The 19,565-nt window shown below is 37.1% G+C and overlaps 1 protein-coding gene across 1 annotated transcript in view; it reads left to right on the top strand.

Annotated features, from left to right (window-relative positions):
- Positions 1-12,602, top strand: part of ptn (pleiotrophin) — a 60,066-nt gene extending 47,464 nt beyond the window's left edge. Inside the window, exons 4-5 of the mRNA XM_053510678.1 lie at positions 5,728-5,880; positions 12,415-12,602. Coding sequence (XP_053366653.1) covers positions 5,728-5,880; positions 12,415-12,470 — 209 coding nt within the window. The 3' untranslated portion in view covers positions 12,471-12,602. The remainder of the gene's footprint in view (positions 1-5,727; positions 5,881-12,414) is intronic.
- Positions 12,603-19,565: the final 6,963 nt, after the last annotated feature.

The raw sequence follows: 19,565 nt of genomic DNA, 5'->3' as shown, positions 1-19,565 counted from the left end.
ACAGACACCTAGACTCACTACCAAGCCAACTGTCACAGAAGATTAAAAAAAAAATACACAACGCAGAGTATCAAATACGAGAACTTCAGTCATCCATCAACATGATCAAGATTGCTGGACAAGACATTCTTGATCTTTTAACAAAATTACACCAAACGACTGAAGATAAGCTTTCATGGTTTGGAGACATGTTGAAGAAACCCTGGCTGTGAATCAAGGAAATAGCAATTCTGCTGCTGTTTTTCCTTCAGGTGTACTATCTATGCATCCACAGTATCAATTGTTTTTTTCAACAAATAACCCACACCCATCAAGAAGAAATGGCCGCTTCAACCAGAAAAGACTATTATCCATAAGAACTTCACAGACACTAGCTAGATGTTTGTTTATATGTCATCATGGCATTCATCACTGCAAGCAACAACAGAACAAGTGCTATGTGCCTGTAACGATCACAAGTTACAAGAATTAAATGTCTAAATTTGTATTTGGTGAGAGTTATTAGAACTCTCAAAGGGGGAACTGTAGGATTACAAATTTATAAAATGTTAAATCTAGCTTCCAACGTAATAGTATATAAACTGAACAAGTTATGTACATTGGGTTTTACATTTTAAGGTAAAGTTGGTGACATTCTAAGAAGATCAAGTCTTGTACCCCAGGTGTCAGAGACATTAACCTTTGGTCTTTATGTACTTCCTGACCACTGGGTAGGGTCCCAAAGTCAATGTGAATGCTAATCTCAAGGCCAGGCTATGCCTTTTGTCTCTATGAGAATGTAAAGGTTTGGGGGATACTGTCAGGCTGATTAGATTAGCACCTATGCATTTGAAAGCCACTGTTATGCTGATGAGATCAGGGCTGGGGAACTTCCGTTACCAGGCTGACTCCTGTACTAGACTATGCTTTGTTTAGATTGTCTCCACCTCTTTGTATCCCTCCCTCTTGTAAAGTATAAACTCTTCAGAGCTAAGTTTTTCGGTCAGACTTGGATGACTACAGCGACGCTCGGCGAGTTCTCAATAAAGAGTAACTTCTGCTTGAATGATATCCCAACGTCTCCTGGTCTCTGAAAAAGTTCCCAACAGGTTAGAATGGCAGACTTGACATGTTAAAAGGAGAATGATGCTTGAAATCATTGTTCTTCCATTGTTAACCATGGTGACCTGCAAAGAAATGCGTGCAGCCATCATTGCAGTGCATAAAAATGGCTTCACAGGCAAGGATATTGTGGCTACTAAGATTGCACCTAAATCAACAATTTATAGGATCATCAAGAACTTCAAAAAAAAAAGTTCAATTCTTGTTAAGAAGGCTTCAGGGCGTCAAAGAAAGTCTAGCAAGCGGCAAGATCGTCTCCTAAAGAGGATTCAGCTCCAGGATCGGAGTGCCACCAGTGCAGAGCTTGCTCAGGAATGGTAGCAGGCAGGTGTGAGCGCATCTGCACGTACAGTGAGGCGAAGACTTTTGGAAGATGGCCTGGTTTCAAGAAGGGCAGCAAAGAAGCCACTTCTCTCCTAAAAAAAAATTCAGGGACAGATTGATCTTCTGCAGAAAGTATGGTGAATGAACTGCTGAGGACTGGGGCAAAGTCATGTTCTCCAATGAAGCCTCTTTCTGATTGTTTGGGGCATCTGAAAAAAGGCTTGTCCAGAGAAGAAAAGGTGAGCGCTACCATCAGTCCTGTGTCATGCCAACAGTAAAGCATCCTGAGACCATTCATGTGTGGGGTTGCTTCTCATCCAAGGGAGTATGCTCACTCACAATTTTGCCCAAAAACACAGCCATGAGTAAAGAATGGTACCAAAACACCCTCCAACAGCAACTTCTTCCAACAATTCAACAACAGTTTGGTAAAGAACAATGCTTGTTCCAGCACGATGGAGCACCGTGCCATAAGGCAAAAGTGGCTCAGGGACCAAAACGTTGAAATTTTGCGTCCATGGCCTGGAAACTCCCCAGATCTTAATCCCATTGAGAACTTGGTCAATCCTCAAGAGGCGGGTGAACAAACAAAAACCCACTAATTCTGACAAATGTTATCTGTTATCACCCAGATGAGGATGGGTTCCTTGTTGAGTCTAGTTCCTCTCAAGGTTTCTTCCTATTGCCGTTTCAGGGAGTTTTTCCTTGCCACTGTTGCCGTCACCCTTGTCTTGCTCATCAGAGACATTTCATTTATCATTTATTCATTCATCTCAGAATTATCTAGACACATTTTTCTCACACATACACACTTTATTATTATTATTTATTCATTCATTTTATTTATTTATTTTTAATTGTAATTGAAAATTACATTTCATTTCTTTCATTTTTGTGAAGCTGCTTTGAGACAATGACCATTGTTAAAAGCGCTATATATATATATATATATAAATGAATTGAATAGAACAAACTCCAAGAAGTGATTATGAAAGAATGGGTTGCTATCAGTCAGGATTTGGCCCAGAAGTTGATTGAGAGCATGCCCAGTCGAATAGCAGAGGTCCTGAAATAGAAGGGCCAACACTGCAAATACTGACTCTTTGCATAAATATCATGTAATTGTCGATAAAAGCCTTTGAAACATAGAAAGTGCTTGTAATTTTTTTTCAGTGCCTCACAGAAACAACTGAAACAAAGATCTAAAAGCAGTTTAGCAGCAAACTTTGTGAAAACTAATATTTGTGTCATTCTCAAAACTTTTGGCCACGACTATACATAGAAATAAAACTAATGGATAAACTCAACAAGAGTAAACATCTGAAGAAGTTGCATCTGTTATAATTTAGGGCCACTGGCAGGCAGGTTTGTGTCTAGTTGGCTCTTTAGGAAAAATGGTTAATGAAATTCATTGAATTTATTCTGACTCATTACATTTATCCCATAATTGTCAAGCAGTGAAAAAAGCAAGAGGGCTTCGGAGTAACAGGAAGAGTAGGAACAAATGAACTCAAACTGGAAGCAAAAGCCCTCACCCGTGCTCACATTTTACACTATGTTGACAGTCTGGTCATTCCATGTGCCATGGATCAACAGTTATATGCAGTTGAAAGAGGGATTTCTATTTGAGTTCATAACTTTAGTTTTTGAGTATTTTTATTACTGAGAAGCTAACCTGTTCATGTGGGTTCAGTTTTCCACCTTGCATGATTGTGGCTGTGCACCTCCAGGTTTGATTCCCACTTTGGGTCTGTGTGCATGTTTTGCATGTTCTCTCTGTATTTGGTGGGTTTTCTTATAGGTACTTGGCTTTTCTCTGACATTACAAAAACATTAAGGGTAGGCTCATTTGCATTTCCAAAAAGCCAGTAGTGTAGGAATGTGTGCGTGTGTGCTTGTGTGACTTCAATGGATTGGCATCTCATCCAGCATGTACAGTGGTGTGAAAAACTATTTGCCCCCTTCCTGATTTCTTATTCTTTTGCATGTTTGTCACACAAAATGTTTCTGATCATCAAACACATTTAACTATTAGTCAAAGATAACACAAGTAAACACAAAATGCAGTTTTTTTTTGGCCCTGTGTGAAAAAGTAATTGCCCCCTGACCCTAATAACTGGTTGGGCCACCCTTAGCAGCAATAACTGCAATCAAGAGTTTGCGATAACTTGCAACAAGTCTTTTACAGCGCTCTGAAGGAATTTTGGCCCACTCATCTTTGCAGAATTGTTGTACAGTAATTCAGCTTTATTTGAGGGTTTTTAGCATGAACCGCCTTTTTAAGGTCATGCCACAACATCTTAATAGGATTCAGGTCAGGACTTTGACTAGGCCACTCCAAAGTTTTCATTTTGTTTTTATTCAGCCATTCAGAGGTGGATTTGCTGGTGTGTTTTGGGTCATTGTCCTGCTGCAGCACCCAAGATCGCTTCAGCTTGAGTTGACGAACAGATGGCCGGACATTCTCCTTCAGGATTTTTTGGTAGACAGTAGAATTCATGGTTCCATCTATCACAGCAAGCCTTCCAGGTCCTGAAGCAGCAAAACAACCCCAGACCATCACACTACCACCACCATATTTTACTGTTGGTATGATGTTCTTTTTCTGAAATGCTGTGTTACTTTTATGCCAGATGTAATGGGACACGCACCTTCCAAAAAGTTAAACTTTTGTCTCGTTGGTCCACAAGGTATTTTCCCAGAAGTCTTGGCAATCATTAAGATGTTTTTTTAGCAAAATTGAGACGAGCCTTAATGTTCTTTATGAACTTTAAAAGTGGTTTGCGCCTTGGAAATCTGCCATGCAGGCCGTTTTTGCCCAGTCTCTTTCTTATGGTGAAGTCGTGAACACTGACCTTAATTGAGGCAAGTGAGGCCTGCAGTTCTTTAGATGTTGTCCTGGGGTCTTTTGTGGCCTCTCAGATGAGTTGTCTCTGCGCTCTTGGGGTAATTTTGGTCGGCCGGCCACTCCTGGGAAGGTTCACCACTGTTCCATGTTTTTGCCATTTGTGGATAATGGCTCTTACTGTGGTTCGCTGGAGTCCCAAAGCTTTAGAAATGACTTTATAACCTTTACCAGACTGATAGATCTCAATTACTTTTGTTCTCATTTGTTCCAGAATTTCTTTGGATCTTGGCATGATGTCTAGCTTTTGAGGTGCTTTTGGTCTACTTCTCTGTGTCAGGTAGCTCCTATTTAAGTGATTTCTTGATTGAAACAGGTGTGGCAGTAATCAGGCCTGGGGGTGACTACAGAAATTTAACTCAGGTGTGATAAACCACAGTTAAGTTATTTTTTAACAAGGGGGGCAATCACTTTTTCACACAGGGCCATGTAGATTTGGAGTTTTTTTTCTCCCTTAATAACGTAAACCTTCATTTAAAAACTGCATTTTGTGTTTAATTGTGTTATCTTTGACTAATAGTTAACGGTTTTTGATGAGCAGAAACATTTAAGTGTGACAAACATGCAAAAGAATAAGAAATCAGGAATAAGTTTTTCACACCACTGTACATGCCTTGTGCCTGGAGTTACCTGGGATAGTCTCCAGGCCCCTGCGATCCTGCACCGGATAAGTGGTATGAAGAATGAGTTAGTGAGCAAGTGTTAGTGAGCACTTGCCATTGCCATCATGAAAACACCAAATGAGGAAATATCTTTTATAAGACTGAGGTTCATATTTCAGAGACTTGTAAGCTTTATTAATCTTCACTGAAGCTCTTCTAAATTCTTGTGACCTCTTACCATCTTTAGACACATTACAGTAGTTTACAGTGTTTTGTTTTCATCTGTCACCACTCTGTATTTTTGCCTTGTACCATTTATTTTATATATTCTTAATTTTACAGGACTTCATCTCCATTCATGCTCTTGTTATGTTACCAAGTTTGCAAAACTAGGAGCACACTTAAATCTAATATATACAGTAATTTTTAAATATGCACACTGTAAACATTATTTCCTAAAACAGTTTACCTTTACTCTTCCAAATGTGTATGAGGCAATGATTTATAATCCTACTATCTGGCATCCTGCAGAAGATGACAGGTTCCCTATTGAGTTCCTTTTAAGGTTTCTTTTTTATACTGTATCATCTCAGGGATTTGCCTCTGGCTTGCACATTAAGGATCTAAATCTACATGTACTTTATGGAATGTTGCTTTGTAACCATTTTTGTTCTTAAAAGCTCAAGTCAGGTAAAATTCTTTTAAAAACAGCACTGTCTGTACATTTCTGCGATAATGCTCAAATCTAACCCTTTTAACCCATTTAAATATCTGACTGTATGTTTTCCCATGCAGGTGAATGCAAGTATGATTTCCAGTCATGGAGTGAGTGTGATTTAAGCACAGGGCAGAAGAACCGGACTGGAACACTGAAACGGGCTTTCCCACATGCTGTCTGCCCCTTCACTGTCTCTGCCAGTAAACTCTGCGGCAAGACCAAGCTACACGGTGGGTTTAACCACATCATTACACAAACACACTTACCTCTCAGAATGCATTTCTCTAAACTGTTTTAATTATCTTGTGGTTATGTTTTAATCATTGAAATTGACTCCAGCCTTAACCTTGCCTTACCTTAGAGAATACTCATGGGTCTCACACTATAATGTGTATTTCAGATATACTGGACTACATAATTTGGGTTGGTCACAAACCAACTTCTTTGTTTTAATTGTCCTTTTATTTTATGTTTGGTACCACATACTGTACAGTACAATATAAGCTTTAGATGTTTTTAAAGAACCATTTATTTTAATATTTTATTTGGGGCAATTTTATTACATATATGCTTTCATAAAAAATATATATTATTATTATTATTAGGAAAGATATATGGTTCTGTGGACTTAGTGGACATATTTGTTTTGTGTAAAAGATGCCAATAATTCTGAAGGGCACCACAGTTCATATTTATGATGTCATCAAAATTTTATCAAATAGCAAAAAGTAAACATGTAAAAAAAATCATTTATGTGCCTTAAAAAAACACTGTTACTGTACATCTGCTAGCTGGCATTTGACAATCACAAGGTTTGTGTGAAGAGGTCGGAACCTGGAGAGGCAGACGAGTAGGATGTAATTGCTTTTCTCTGTAACATATTCCACTTAAAAAGACAGAGGTGTCATTTTTTCAGCCTGTGCATATGCAATTCCAAGCATACATTGGAACAAATGAAACATCATTGATAGCACTGGCACTTGTCTCTCTCTTTTTTTCACCCTGTAATCCATCCAGTCATTGTGACCCTCTTCTACCCACTTCTCTTGTGCTCTCTGATATTATAATTATTTAGAGAGGTGAATTAATTATAGATCTTGCCATGTGTGTGTGTGTATGTGTATTCGATGTTGTGTCCACCTTATATACATACTTGACTCACCAGTCTACTGAGAAGTGTTGTGTTCTTTGAGGAAAATAATCCATGCGTTGTGTTCCGACTTAATGTGGAGGTCAAAGGGCCAACCTCTGGGTCTTTAAAAAAATGGGCAAAACATGCAGTTTCTTAAATGACTACTAGGAGTTAGCTCCAAACGTGAGTCAATTTTTGCAGCCCCTTATGCTACAATGTCCACTTTTACTAAATAAATTAATGAATTAATAAATTAATTAAATTGTCAGGTTTCCAAGTTGAACTGTAAAATGCTGGTTAGAGTTAATGATGTATAACAGTCAAGAGTAGAATGTAAGTATGTAACTTGCAACACAATGTTGGCTTGTTTACTGGATCAGGGTAAATGAACAGTATTGATTTATATATGGTTTGTCTGAATGTGAAAAAAATATTAGCAACAACAGAGGAGATTCTCTCTTGGTTTCTTGTGAGTTTTGCTCTTGATTTCTAAATCACTATCCTTAGGTTGGGACACTTGCATTCCCTGTGAAAAAAATACATCTACTGCTTATAGGCACATAGAAACACTTTCAGGGACGACTTCTCTGACTAATTTCTGTTGAACTTATTACAAACAATTCCACACATTCTCTTTAGGTCGAGTAGAAATAACCAGAAGTCACATCTATTCTGAGGATCTTCCATTAAAGAAGGCACTGATGCAAGCGGTGCATGACTGAGCAACCCAAGGGCCAAAGAATGCTCTCAATAAGATGTAAAGAGAAAAGGGATATGCAAATTGACATTATGAGAAGCGGCATTAGTCCCTAGATCTCCAGACCATCAGAACATCATTTGCAATGAAGGCAACTGCCGGGAGCTCTTGAGTTCATGATGGGTGTCTGAACAGTCTGGCTGCTTGACGGCATGTAAAGAGAAATGTGTGTGTGTGTGTGTGTGTGTGTGTCTGTGTCCAATTACGTTCAGGGAGCTGTATATATACAGTATTAGTCAAACGTTTGGACAGACAAGTTTGGATTTATTTTATACATTCCAGAACAATACTGGATTTTTCTTTTTTTTTTAAAAAACAATGCGATAACACATATGGCATCAGGTAATTGAGTACCAACAACAACAACAACAGCAGTCAGTTGTTATTTTAAGACACGAAGGCCACTTGTTCTGGAATAGTTCTTGCAGGAACAGGATTGACAAGTGCATTTGCAAAACCCATCAAACAATGTACAGCACTGCAAAAAATCTTAGCACCTGAGTGTCTTAGCTAAGGAAATGTTCTAAAGTCTAGTCAATCTATCTACTGTTTTCATTATCTTGTGGTTATGTTTTAATCATTGAAATTGACTCCAGCCTTAACCTTGCCTTACCTTAGAGAATACTTATGGGTCTCACAAAAAAAATGTGTATTTCAGATATTGTACATAATTTGTATAGTACAAATTTCCCAAAATAAGATGACAAAACAAATTTAAGATTATAAAACTTATTTCTGGTCAAATGTTACTAAAATTGCAAACTAAAAATGTCTTGTTCTATTGGCAAAATTTGCTAGCTTCATGAATTAATTTTTAAAAAGTAGCAAAATTATCTGGTTTGGCTAGATTCCAGAGATTTTCGCTTGCTGAGATGTCATTTATTAAGTGCTCAGATAAGTGCTATTATAAAGGCAAATATATCTTCATATCACTTGTTCAAAGGAGATTTTTGCATATCTTAAAAAAAACATCTAAAAAAGATTTACAATGCAGAAAGAAATAAAAATCAGGAACAATCATGGAGTTAGAAGGTGTGTTTAAACTTTTGACTAGCATTGTGTGTATGTGTATATAATACTTTCTAAATGCACTATATACAGGTATATAAATATATAGAGTTGAATGACATGAATTACAGGGAATAGATTGTAACTGATTTCTGTAGTTTAATAGTGTAATGTACAGTTTAGCCTAATGATGGTTTTGAAGCTGGACCTGCTGATGCAGATGCAAAAGCTCCTGTACCTTCTCATTGATGGAAAGAGGTCAAAAAGTTTGGGCAAGGGTGGGAAGAGACACTAATGATGCTCTAATGTGACATCTACTCTGGTAAAGGTGTTCTGTGACTGGTCGTTGTGTGCCGGGCAATGATGTGCTGGGAAGTTTTCTTTTTAGACACTGTGGAGTGCCATACCAGCAGGTAACAAAGTTGCTCAGGATGCCCTCACTGGTGCAACAATAAAAGCTTTCTAGTATCTGGGAAGACAGCTGATCTTTCTTTAGTTTTAAAAAGTAAAGATGCTGTTGCACTTTTCCCCAAATCATCAGCACTGTGGACATCTAGAAACTTAAAGCCAGGAAAATGTTCTATTTCAGTTCCGTTAATTTAGATGGGACAGGCCGCTGACCTCTGATTTCTGGAAACCCCCAATGAGCTCTTTGGTTTTCATGCTGTTAAGGGTGAAATTGTTGGAGGAACATCATGCTGATACACAAGATGATGTGGCCTTTCACCGTGGTATCATCTGCATACTTAATGATCATGTTGGAGTTAGGCAGAGGTACACACTTATGGGTAAACAGGGAGTAGAGCAATAAACTCAACACACAACCCTGTTGAATGCCAGTGTTCAATATGAGGATAGAGGACATGAGATTGCCAAACATGACAGACTGTGGTCTGTCTGTTAGAATGTCCGGAATTCCGCTGAATCCGGCATAGTGTATATGATTGTGTTAAAAGCAAAGCTAAAAACAATGAACAGCATTTTGAGATACATTATGCTATTGTTGCTATCGTTCAGATGGGAAAGGGCTGAATGAAGTGTAGCAGAAATGGCATCCTCTCTCTACCAATCATTGTGCCATTATGGCCAAGATGGTGGCTTACACAGATGCAGCAGTTAATGGCTCTTTTACTCAGGGCTGCTTTTGTGTACTTTGGTTTATGTCTATGTTTGGAAACCTCAGGTTTAGTCCATATATCCAATATGTTTCTCATTCAACTGTCTGTCTCTATGTTGCTGTCTACTGCTTTGTTCTATATGTATAAAGTCCTTTAAATTACTTTTTAAATTACTTTTATTTTTTGAATTTTTTGGAAGTTGCCCTCCCAATTTCATTGTATTTTGTATAATGACAATAAAGGCTTCTTCTTCTTCTAACTTATTTGGGCAGTAGGCAAATGACAGTTTATCAAAGCATTTCATTATAATTGGGTTAGTACAACCAGGTGAAAGCCATTCAAGCATGCTGCAGTAAAATGTTTTAATATGTAGATATCTTCAGGGATGTAAGTTTAGTAGCCTGAGCTGGTGACAGGTTCAAGATATCAATGAAAACCTGCTATGTTGACAGCAGCCAGCAGCCTTACATGCAACTACTTACCTAACAATTCTCTCAGTGCTGATTACACATCTGGAGGAACAGTCGACTTTGACAAAGTGAGTATAGATCTAATTTAGCTCATTAGAAGGAAGAGGAAGGCACTAATGGTTGGGAGAATCTGTGTGGGCTAAGCTTCAGCCTAGCTCTCAGGCCGCATCGCTTTCACTGCTTTTGTGTACGATCTCGGCTGAGTTCTCTCTGCTAGAAAAGGTGGGTCAACAGTCCACGGTGTCCTGAAAATTTCCTAAGGAACTTATAAAAAAAATCCACGAATAATGGTCATTCATTATATTGTATGAATAGTAATTTACTCACACTTGAAATAAAATATTAAAATATTTTAGAATATAAGAGCTGTTTACATTTTTTATTATGCTATGGCAGAAAAAAATTTTTTTTTGATACACTTATGCACTGTATACACACACGCACACACACACACACACACATTATATATATATATATATATATATATATATATACCATAAGTACTTAATATTATCAATATATCAGTATATACACTCACCTAAAGGATTATTAGGAACACCTGTTTAATTTCTCATTAATGCAATTATCAAATCAACCAATCACATGGCAGTTGCTTCAATGCATTTAGGGGTGTGGTCCTGGTCAAGACAATCTCCTGAACTCCAAACTGAATGTCAGAATGGGAAAGAAAGGTGATTTAAGCAATTTTTAGCGTGACATAGTTGTTGGTGCCAGATGGGCCGGCCTGAGTATTTCACAATCTGCTCAGTTACTGGGATTTTCACGCACAAGCAAAAGGGAAAAACATCCAGTATGCGGCATTCCTGTGGGCGAAAATGCCTTGTTGATGCTAGAGGTCAGAGGAGAATGGGCCGAGTGATTCAAGCTGATAGAAGAGCAACTTAAATAACCTGACTGAAATAACCACTCGTTATAACCGAGGTATGCAGCAAAGCATTTGTGAAGCCACAACACGCACAACCTTGAGGCGGATGGGCTACAACAGCAGAAGACCCAACTGGGTACCACTTATCTCCACTACAAATAGGAAAAAGAGGCTACAATTTGCACGAGCTCACCAAAATTGGACAATTGAAGACTGGAAAAATGTTGCCTGGTCTGATGAGTCTCGATTTCTGTTGAGACATTCAAATGGTAGAGTCGGAATTTGGCGTAAACAGAATGAGAACATGGATCCATCATGCCTTGTTACCACTGTGCAGGCTGGTGGTGGTGGTGTAATGGTGTGGGGGATGTTTTCTTAAATGCCACGGGCTACCTGAGCATTGTTTCTGACCATGTCCATCCCTTTGTGACCACCATGTACCCATCCTCTGATGGCTACTTCCAGCAGGATAATGCACCATGTCACAAAAATCGAATCATTTCAAATTGGTTTCTTGAACATGACAATGAGTTCACTGTACTAAAATGGCCTCCACAGTCACCAGATCTCAACCCAATAGAGCATCTTTGGGATGTGGTGGAACGGGAGCTTCGTGCCCTGGATGTGCATCCTACAAATTTCCATCAACTGCAAGATGCTATCCTATCAACATTTCTAAAGAATTCTAACCTTTTTGAATCAATGCCACGTAGAATTAAGGCAGTTCGGAAGGCGAAAGGGGGTCAAACACTGTATTAGTATGGTGTTCCTAACAATCCTTTAGGTAAGTGTACATATGCTTGGCCAGCAGTCAATTAATTATGGTTTTCAATTAATTATGTTCAGCATTTCACTTTATATCTTATTGTGTATTGCTTTGTATAATCTGTGCCAAATAAACTGTTTTATATTAATTCAAATATAAAGTAAAGTACAAGTTTACAAAAGGTTTGCTCTAAAGTGAATCAGTTTTTTTTTCTAAATGAGCTTTTTGATCAGTGGCAAGCAGAAACATGAAAAAGAGGATACAGGTACAGGAAAAAGTAAGAGAATAGGGATTAATGGAATAACTGTTATTTTGGCATTACGTATGACAACCTCAACATGTCGCTAATCTTTTTTAATTACTACAAACCTCACCCTGTTCCCTTCAATTCTATTTTCATCACCTGCAAGTGGACTGACCCCCATCATCAGTGAAAGGAAACAAAGCCGTGCTCTTCCTGCGGCTGTTGCACCAAGGCATTGAAAGATTACATTCATTAAAGCAATCCAGCACTGGGGAAACCGCAGCACGGCAGTCTCCTTTTTTCCACCCTGCCACATCAGACATGCCAGAATCTTATTGTGTTTGTGTTGCTGGAGACTGATGCAGTCTTGTGTGTCTCTACAGGCTCACTGAAGCCGAAGCGCAGTGGGAAGAAGAAAGAGCAAGCCCCGCTGGAGTAGAGGTGAAAAAAGAAATAACAGTCACCCTTCCCCTGTATTTTTCTGCTCTGAGATGGTGGAGACAGGGGTGGCAGTAGCAACACACGAATGGAAGGACATGAGAAAACAGAAATGAAAAAAAAAAAAAAAAAATATATATATATATATATATATATATATATATATCCTACCTTTCCCCCTAGAACTGTAGGTGATTTGTAGAAGTTTATATATATTATATATATATGGAATAAAACAAGCTAAATCATGCACTCTAATTATTCTACTGGTTGTTTTGCTTCTTTCTAGAAATAAATGCTTGAAATTAGTTAAATAATTTGCCTATAGCCCAAGACAATTTTAAGCTTAAAAGGAGAAACAAATTCTAGAAATAGACTTAATAATCTTAGTTTTGTTTAATAAAGGGAAATATTATTCAAAATGGCCTATTAAATACAGTATACAATGTTTGCAGTGTTTTTGCAGATAATTTGCCTTTTCTTCTAAAAGTGGTGTTCAAGTTAAACAGAAGATAAACTTATGATAAAATTTCAGGTAAATTAAGACATAAAACTGAAGACTTCAAGCACAGTACAGTGATAAAATGCTTAGCTTTAGCTAAACATTTGAATAGTGCAAGCCTTAAAGAATGCCATATGTCCGTGAATGGGGATCCTGGCTGAGGTGGCTCAGAGCCCATTGCAGTTGTTCCCATCAACATTCAGCGAGTAGAACACCTGGTCTTTGTAAACCGATGGATAACTGGAAGAAGAGGAGGCATCTGTCTGTAGAAACTGTACACACACATTCATTCACAAACACCACTTGTACATTACAGGACCTCAGCTGAGTCATGTCGACATCCCCTGTACAGTCCTAATCTTGTCTTGTGTAATTTCCATATGTTTGGGTCATTAAAGTAGTTCCAAGAAGGCCAGTGTTTTAGAAATATATCAGGCAGTCTGATCATGGTGTATCTATCCAGTATTAAAAAAAAAAACTTTCTATGTTGATGGAATCCAAGCATAATTGAAATGCTGGAAAAGTTGCATTAGTGTAGCTGGGGATTATACAGAGAAATAAGGGTACATCAGAACTGTGAGAGTTATCCTGCACATTCAAAAGTTCTAGTTTGACTTAAACATTCCTTATATTTATAAATGATGCTACAACAGAACATGACTATTTTAAGAACAAGAGCTATTTCAATCAGTAAAAAGGTGTAGAAATGAGGCTAATAATCTTATATTTGGTTTACCGTAAATGTATGATCACCCTTTAGATTGTCACGTAATAATCTGATGTTTTGCAGTGTGTTCAAATTAAGTGTAAAAATGTTTGTAAGATCTATCTATCTATCTATCTATCTATCTATCTATCTATCTATCTATCTATCTATCTATCTATCTATCATATTTCTGCTCCTTCTTACTCAATTTCACATTAAATAAATTCTCCTACAATCCGGCATCTGCTCTTTGTAATTTACTGTCAAATTTGTTGCAGTTTAAAATGTTTCTTCATTTTATAATACATGCATAACAACACAAACCAGGCTGACTCATATAACTTTATTAGATAGAATTCTTCTTCAAAAGAGTATAGCACAATATACATTGTAAATTTCAGGTATTTCATTTTATAGTATAATTTATAATTTTCTAAACATCCAAATTTCAGTTTCTGTTTCCTTGAATAAATCATTACCATGACACAATGTACAAACAAGAGGGCAAGTTAAAGAAGGGAAGACTGAGAAGGGTCAAGAAGGAGACAATCATATAAACAATAAATATGTATTTACATCAACTGTGCCAAACTACACTGTATATATGTACAGTGGAAAGCTTTGAAATGTTAACAAACTACTTTTTCTACCAGTTGAAGTTCACAACCTACATTGAAGGTGAGGCACAATGAGGATCTACACACTTCAGCCAGGGAACATAAAAAGTTTAGTATGTACATCAGACATAGGAAGTGCATTTTATACACATATCCTCCTACACTAACGCTACTTTCTAATGCTCTTTAGAGAAGACGTTCTGCTTTATATATATACTGTATATATATTTTTCCCCTTATTTTTTGGTTCATTCCTCCCCACTCCCTGAGGAAGAAGTCTGTGTGCTTATTTATATGCTCTTTTAATTATTAGCTTGAAGGTTTTTCTTGCCTTTTCCTGTCTTGCTCACAGGCAAAGCTGGCACGACTTTGTAAAAACAGTTCACAGACAACCCTTACCAGTTTATTTAAATCCAACTCCATGCAAAAAAGAAGAAAGAAGAAAAAAAAAGATATTTAATACACACTCACACCAGTTCATGTGTTTCTATTTGTTTCAACTGTACACAACAATTAGTTATAATGTTTATGATTTTCCGTCATCATGATCTCTCTTTCTGGCTTGATAATTAAAACCTCAGCTTGTCTGTGGGGCTTTAAAAGTCTTCAGTTTCTTGATTTAAAGTCCAATTATCCCTTGTTTCCACTGACAGATGCTCCAACATCACAATCGATACTCTAGAGTCAGTCCGGCAATCAACACATGCTTTATATACGTATTGTACAATACATCTATACAGAGTAGGTGGACATTTATAAAACCTTATATATAAAAAAAATGAATATACAAATAATTTAAATGCGTCGTACACTCATGTGTTCGAGCATGCTTATTTCATTTGTTTTGTTTGTTGCCTTACCTCTCGCAGTGTGTCTTTGGCACCCATTTTTATGTGTGAAATTGCCCCTGTGTGTGATATTTCCTCTTAGTGCTGATCAGTATCTGAGTAATTCACATTGTGTCCTACTAACTGTCAGATGCATGGAAAGTTATTTAAGAAAGTTTCGATTTTTTTTTTCTGTACACATTATTGTTGTTATCAGGATATGACTCCTGGCACATGGCAGCACACTAACACAGTCTCACTCGTATACACACTTCATACACATTTCACACACACACACACACACACACACACACACACACACACACACACACACACATACTGCCAAAACAAATCTCCTTCATTTTCATGCGCAGTTAGATGAGTGAGATACCCAGACCTCCAGAGATTATCTGCTCGTACGTCTATACACACTCTTCCTGTTTCACAATGTGTTTTTAAAGATACACTGCTATGCAAATCTATCAGGACCTTGGTACGGAAGTAATGAATGAATGAAATAAAAAGAATTCTGTTTTTTTTTTTTATCCACTTAACCACAGACACACACACAAAAAAAGAAAAACAGTGATAACATTTATGGTCAAGGTTTAAACTCACAATAGAAGAAAAAAAAAGTAAGGCACTTGATGTTGGTTGGTAGTAATTAACTCTTTTAAAAGACTTTTAAATTAAAAACCAGACTTCAGGAGCTTTGTAACACTGCTCCTGAAATACTTTGCACCGAGTAGTATATAAACAAAATCTTGTTGGAAATAAAAAATCTAATATGTTTAAAATTACTAAAGGATTTCAATGAATTCCATAAAGGCCAATTATTTAAAAGTTTTACGTGCTTAAAAAAGATTTGTGTACTGCCGACAATGCCATCTCAGCAAATGAAAATATCTTGAATAAAATCGAATATGTATGTATTTATTATTTCCTGTTATAATATTACACTAAACCAAAAACAATATTATTTTAGTTATTTTTAGCATTTTAGTTAAGCATTTTACTCTACATTATTACGAATTCCAACTTGACACTGTCTTGGTTCTTTGCCAGATAATTTCTGTACGCAATTATTTTTAAAAAGAAGTAAAATAATTTTCCAGTAAATTAGAAGACTTGAAAAGACGCAATCATATTTAATTTATGTTCATAACACTATCATAATATTAAAAGACTAGATAAATGTAGATATTTTCATTTGCTAACATGCGTCCTCTTGCAGCATACTAAGCCCTTTTGTTATTTGCATTATATTGCGCTGATTTAATGAATAACTAGTAAACTCACTTCTCTAGACTCTCTAGGTTCTCTAGGTTTCCTGTCTCTCTCTTACACACACACACACACACACACCCCTGTATGTGAACACGCCAGCAACACAGCAGTGTATATGGAATCGCGTTCCTGCCAAGGCCCCTGAGATCTCAGTATCACACCGAGAGGCTCAATGATTTTCTTTCTTTCTTTCTTTCTTTCTTTTTGCTTTCTTTCTTCCTCCCTGCTTCTGAGAGCAGAACAAAGTCTTATCAGCCAAATGCAGCACACAAAGCAAAGCCATACCTGACAGGGGGTCTGCAGATCACCGTCAAATGCCAACCACCTCCCTGTGCACGTCTCATCACTCACACAACAATCGCAAGCAGCTGTCTACTGTCATACACCACTACAAACTATCACACACTCCACTTTAGTTCTGCTCAGGGAGAATGGTCATAATGAATATGACTGACGCCATGTAAGGATGTGTTTGCACATCACAGGTCATGGTGCAAGAGATACAATAGGAGTGGGCAGAGAGTTCCTAATGGAAAAATTCTTGCTCGGTTGAACACTCAGAGTAACACTCCCTCTATCTGGGCTCTGTTGGATTGGATATCAGACCCATTCCCCATCAGGAGCACAGAAGAGTGGTGTGTGTGTGTATGTGTGAGACAGGTAAACATCGAGACTTATGAACATTCAATCTGCTGGACTGCTCTTTCAGCTTGTTTCACATTCTCTCCCACTTATTAAGTCACTCTGTCAGAGCAGAGATGCCACTTGACTGGGATGGAAAAGAACCAGGGTGATAATTGTGCCCTTTGTTAGCGCTACAGATTAAAGTGTTCATTTGGACACATTGGACACTACAGAGATAGAGGCAGTGTGAATAGATAGTAGAATTGTAGATTTTGGTGTGGCAGAACAACATTTAATATCGTTTTTGCCTTAAACAGAATAAAAGGTTATCACATGTACTGTTGCGTGAATTTAGTAATAAAACAAATAGTAATGTAGTCCAGTGTACAGACCACAACATGATTTAAAAGATTTTAGACATAAATTTGTCCAGATGAATTTAAGGTATTATCATTACCCAGAGTTAATGAACAGCATAAAAACCACATTAAAACCCTGAAATTAGCTTAAATATTTGGGCATGGACATTTTTCTTAGCCATTCCATTCCGAAACAACTATTTTATATATTTTTTTTCTTCTGATGTTTGTGATGGACATTATCTATTTCATAATTTTTACTTCATGTCCCTTAATAAAAATGATCTTGCATATCTAACAAATATGTTCAAAGCAAGCTTTTTTTAAACTAGACCAAGTTGGCAATACCAATTCTGCTGATCTTCCACTGAAAACATTTATAGAGCTAGTGTAGGGCAGTGAAAATCCTGCCCTTTATAGCAATTGGTGCAGTTTCCTTTTTGGCTTCTAAGTACAATAAAAACTCAACTTTATTTTTCTTCATTTTATTAGAATTTAATTTATTGCATTTACTTACTCATTAATTGTCCTATCCAAGAACTTAGGGCGCAAAGCAAAGAACAACCTGGTTGGGATGCTAAACCATTACAGGGCACAGGTGCACAGCCACTCACACCCCTTGAGCACTTTGGAAACAGAGCATAAAAAATGTCCGCCTCCAGTGCATGTCTTTGTATTGTGGGGGGAAACTGACATACCTGGAGAAAACCTGGAGAAAATAAATGTTTTCTTAAAATGTACTTATTTTATTTTATTTTTTAGCATATTTAAGATAGTTCCACATGTTTTTCTGCAGTCTTTTCATCTGAATCAATTAAGGAATATTTAAGAGTATGTACAGTGTAGTTATTCAGCTATTACTTTGTTAAGTTGATTGTTCAGGAACAATATTAACATAACCTTGAACATCCTTTCTTGTGATTTGTGAATGATAAGAGTGTAAAAGGTGTGGGAAAGCAAGTGGAGCAGGCAGCCCCTGAGCCTGCCCAATCTTTAGCCTCACACAGCGTTTAGCTTCATCAGATAATCTGATATATTTTACCGTGAGATTGTGTTATTACTTTAATCCACATTGCACTGCCTATAGCAAGGACCTACTTCTGCTTCAACCACTGCAACCTAAATCTTTAACACTATCAACATCTTCTGCCTAAACCTTTATTCTACAGGAATCTAAAGATTCACTCTACACTACTATAGCCCTTTGGCAAAACATTGCACTCTCAAATTAAAATTCAGCGCACTCACCGACACCTTCTTTTAAATCCTTCCCATTAGCTGACATCCTGCCCTAACATTAATAGTTACAGAGAGTTACAGATGCACTCCTGATGTACAAAAATGCACATAAAAGGAAAAGAGAATTTTTAAAAAAGTGGTTACCTTACCTAAATAATTTTCCTTATTAACAACAACCTTACTTAAAAAAAGAAAGAAAAAAAAATTATACAAAAAAAGCCCCTTCTTTTAGACATACACTGATGCTAATTGTTCATTGTACGACCCTGGATAAATTGCAAAAATGCCTTAAAGTATAAACACATTGTTCTAAGTCCTACTTTCTGTTTTAGGACTGGCTCGCAATTTAATGTGCAGTAAAGATCTAACCAGTCGTAGATGAAACCAAATTATTATTACCAATCATAACCAAGAAGGTGGCATTTGTGGGAAAAAGTAGGGAAACTTTTTTAAACCTAATCTTAGTTACACTAGCAAAATATATATATATATATTTTTTAAAAGGACAATCTTATTTAAAAATTATAATGATATGTGAACATGATTTACATTCACACTGAGATTTAATGAAAGAAAATCACATAAGAGGGAGTGCTGTATTGCTGGAAATAGCGCAGCTGTGATGTGGTCATAGACACAAGCGTACAGCCAAAGTGCCAAAGGTATCACCGCCGTGCTATATCCAGCAGTACAGCATGACGTTGAATGTGATATTGCTCCTATCTATATGAACAGATTATGATTTGTTTCTTTAATTAACTAATTATTTTTTTTAATTAGTCTACTAACTAACCACGACTGGCGTTGCTGTGACAGTTAGCAATCAAAAGTTAGCGTAATTAAAAAAAGAGGTAAAAGTAGGCTACTTTTATATTCTTACTAGTAGCGAGGTAGGAGGTGGTGGACAGTCCTGAAAATCTCGTAAGTTTCTCCAC

The sequence above is a fragment of the Clarias gariepinus genome, chromosome 2 (genome assembly GCF_024256425.1).
Source record: "Clarias gariepinus isolate MV-2021 ecotype Netherlands chromosome 2, CGAR_prim_01v2, whole genome shotgun sequence".
NCBI lineage: Eukaryota > Metazoa > Chordata > Actinopteri > Siluriformes > Clariidae > Clarias > Clarias gariepinus.
This window is presented reverse-complemented; position numbering and strand designations above follow the sequence as displayed.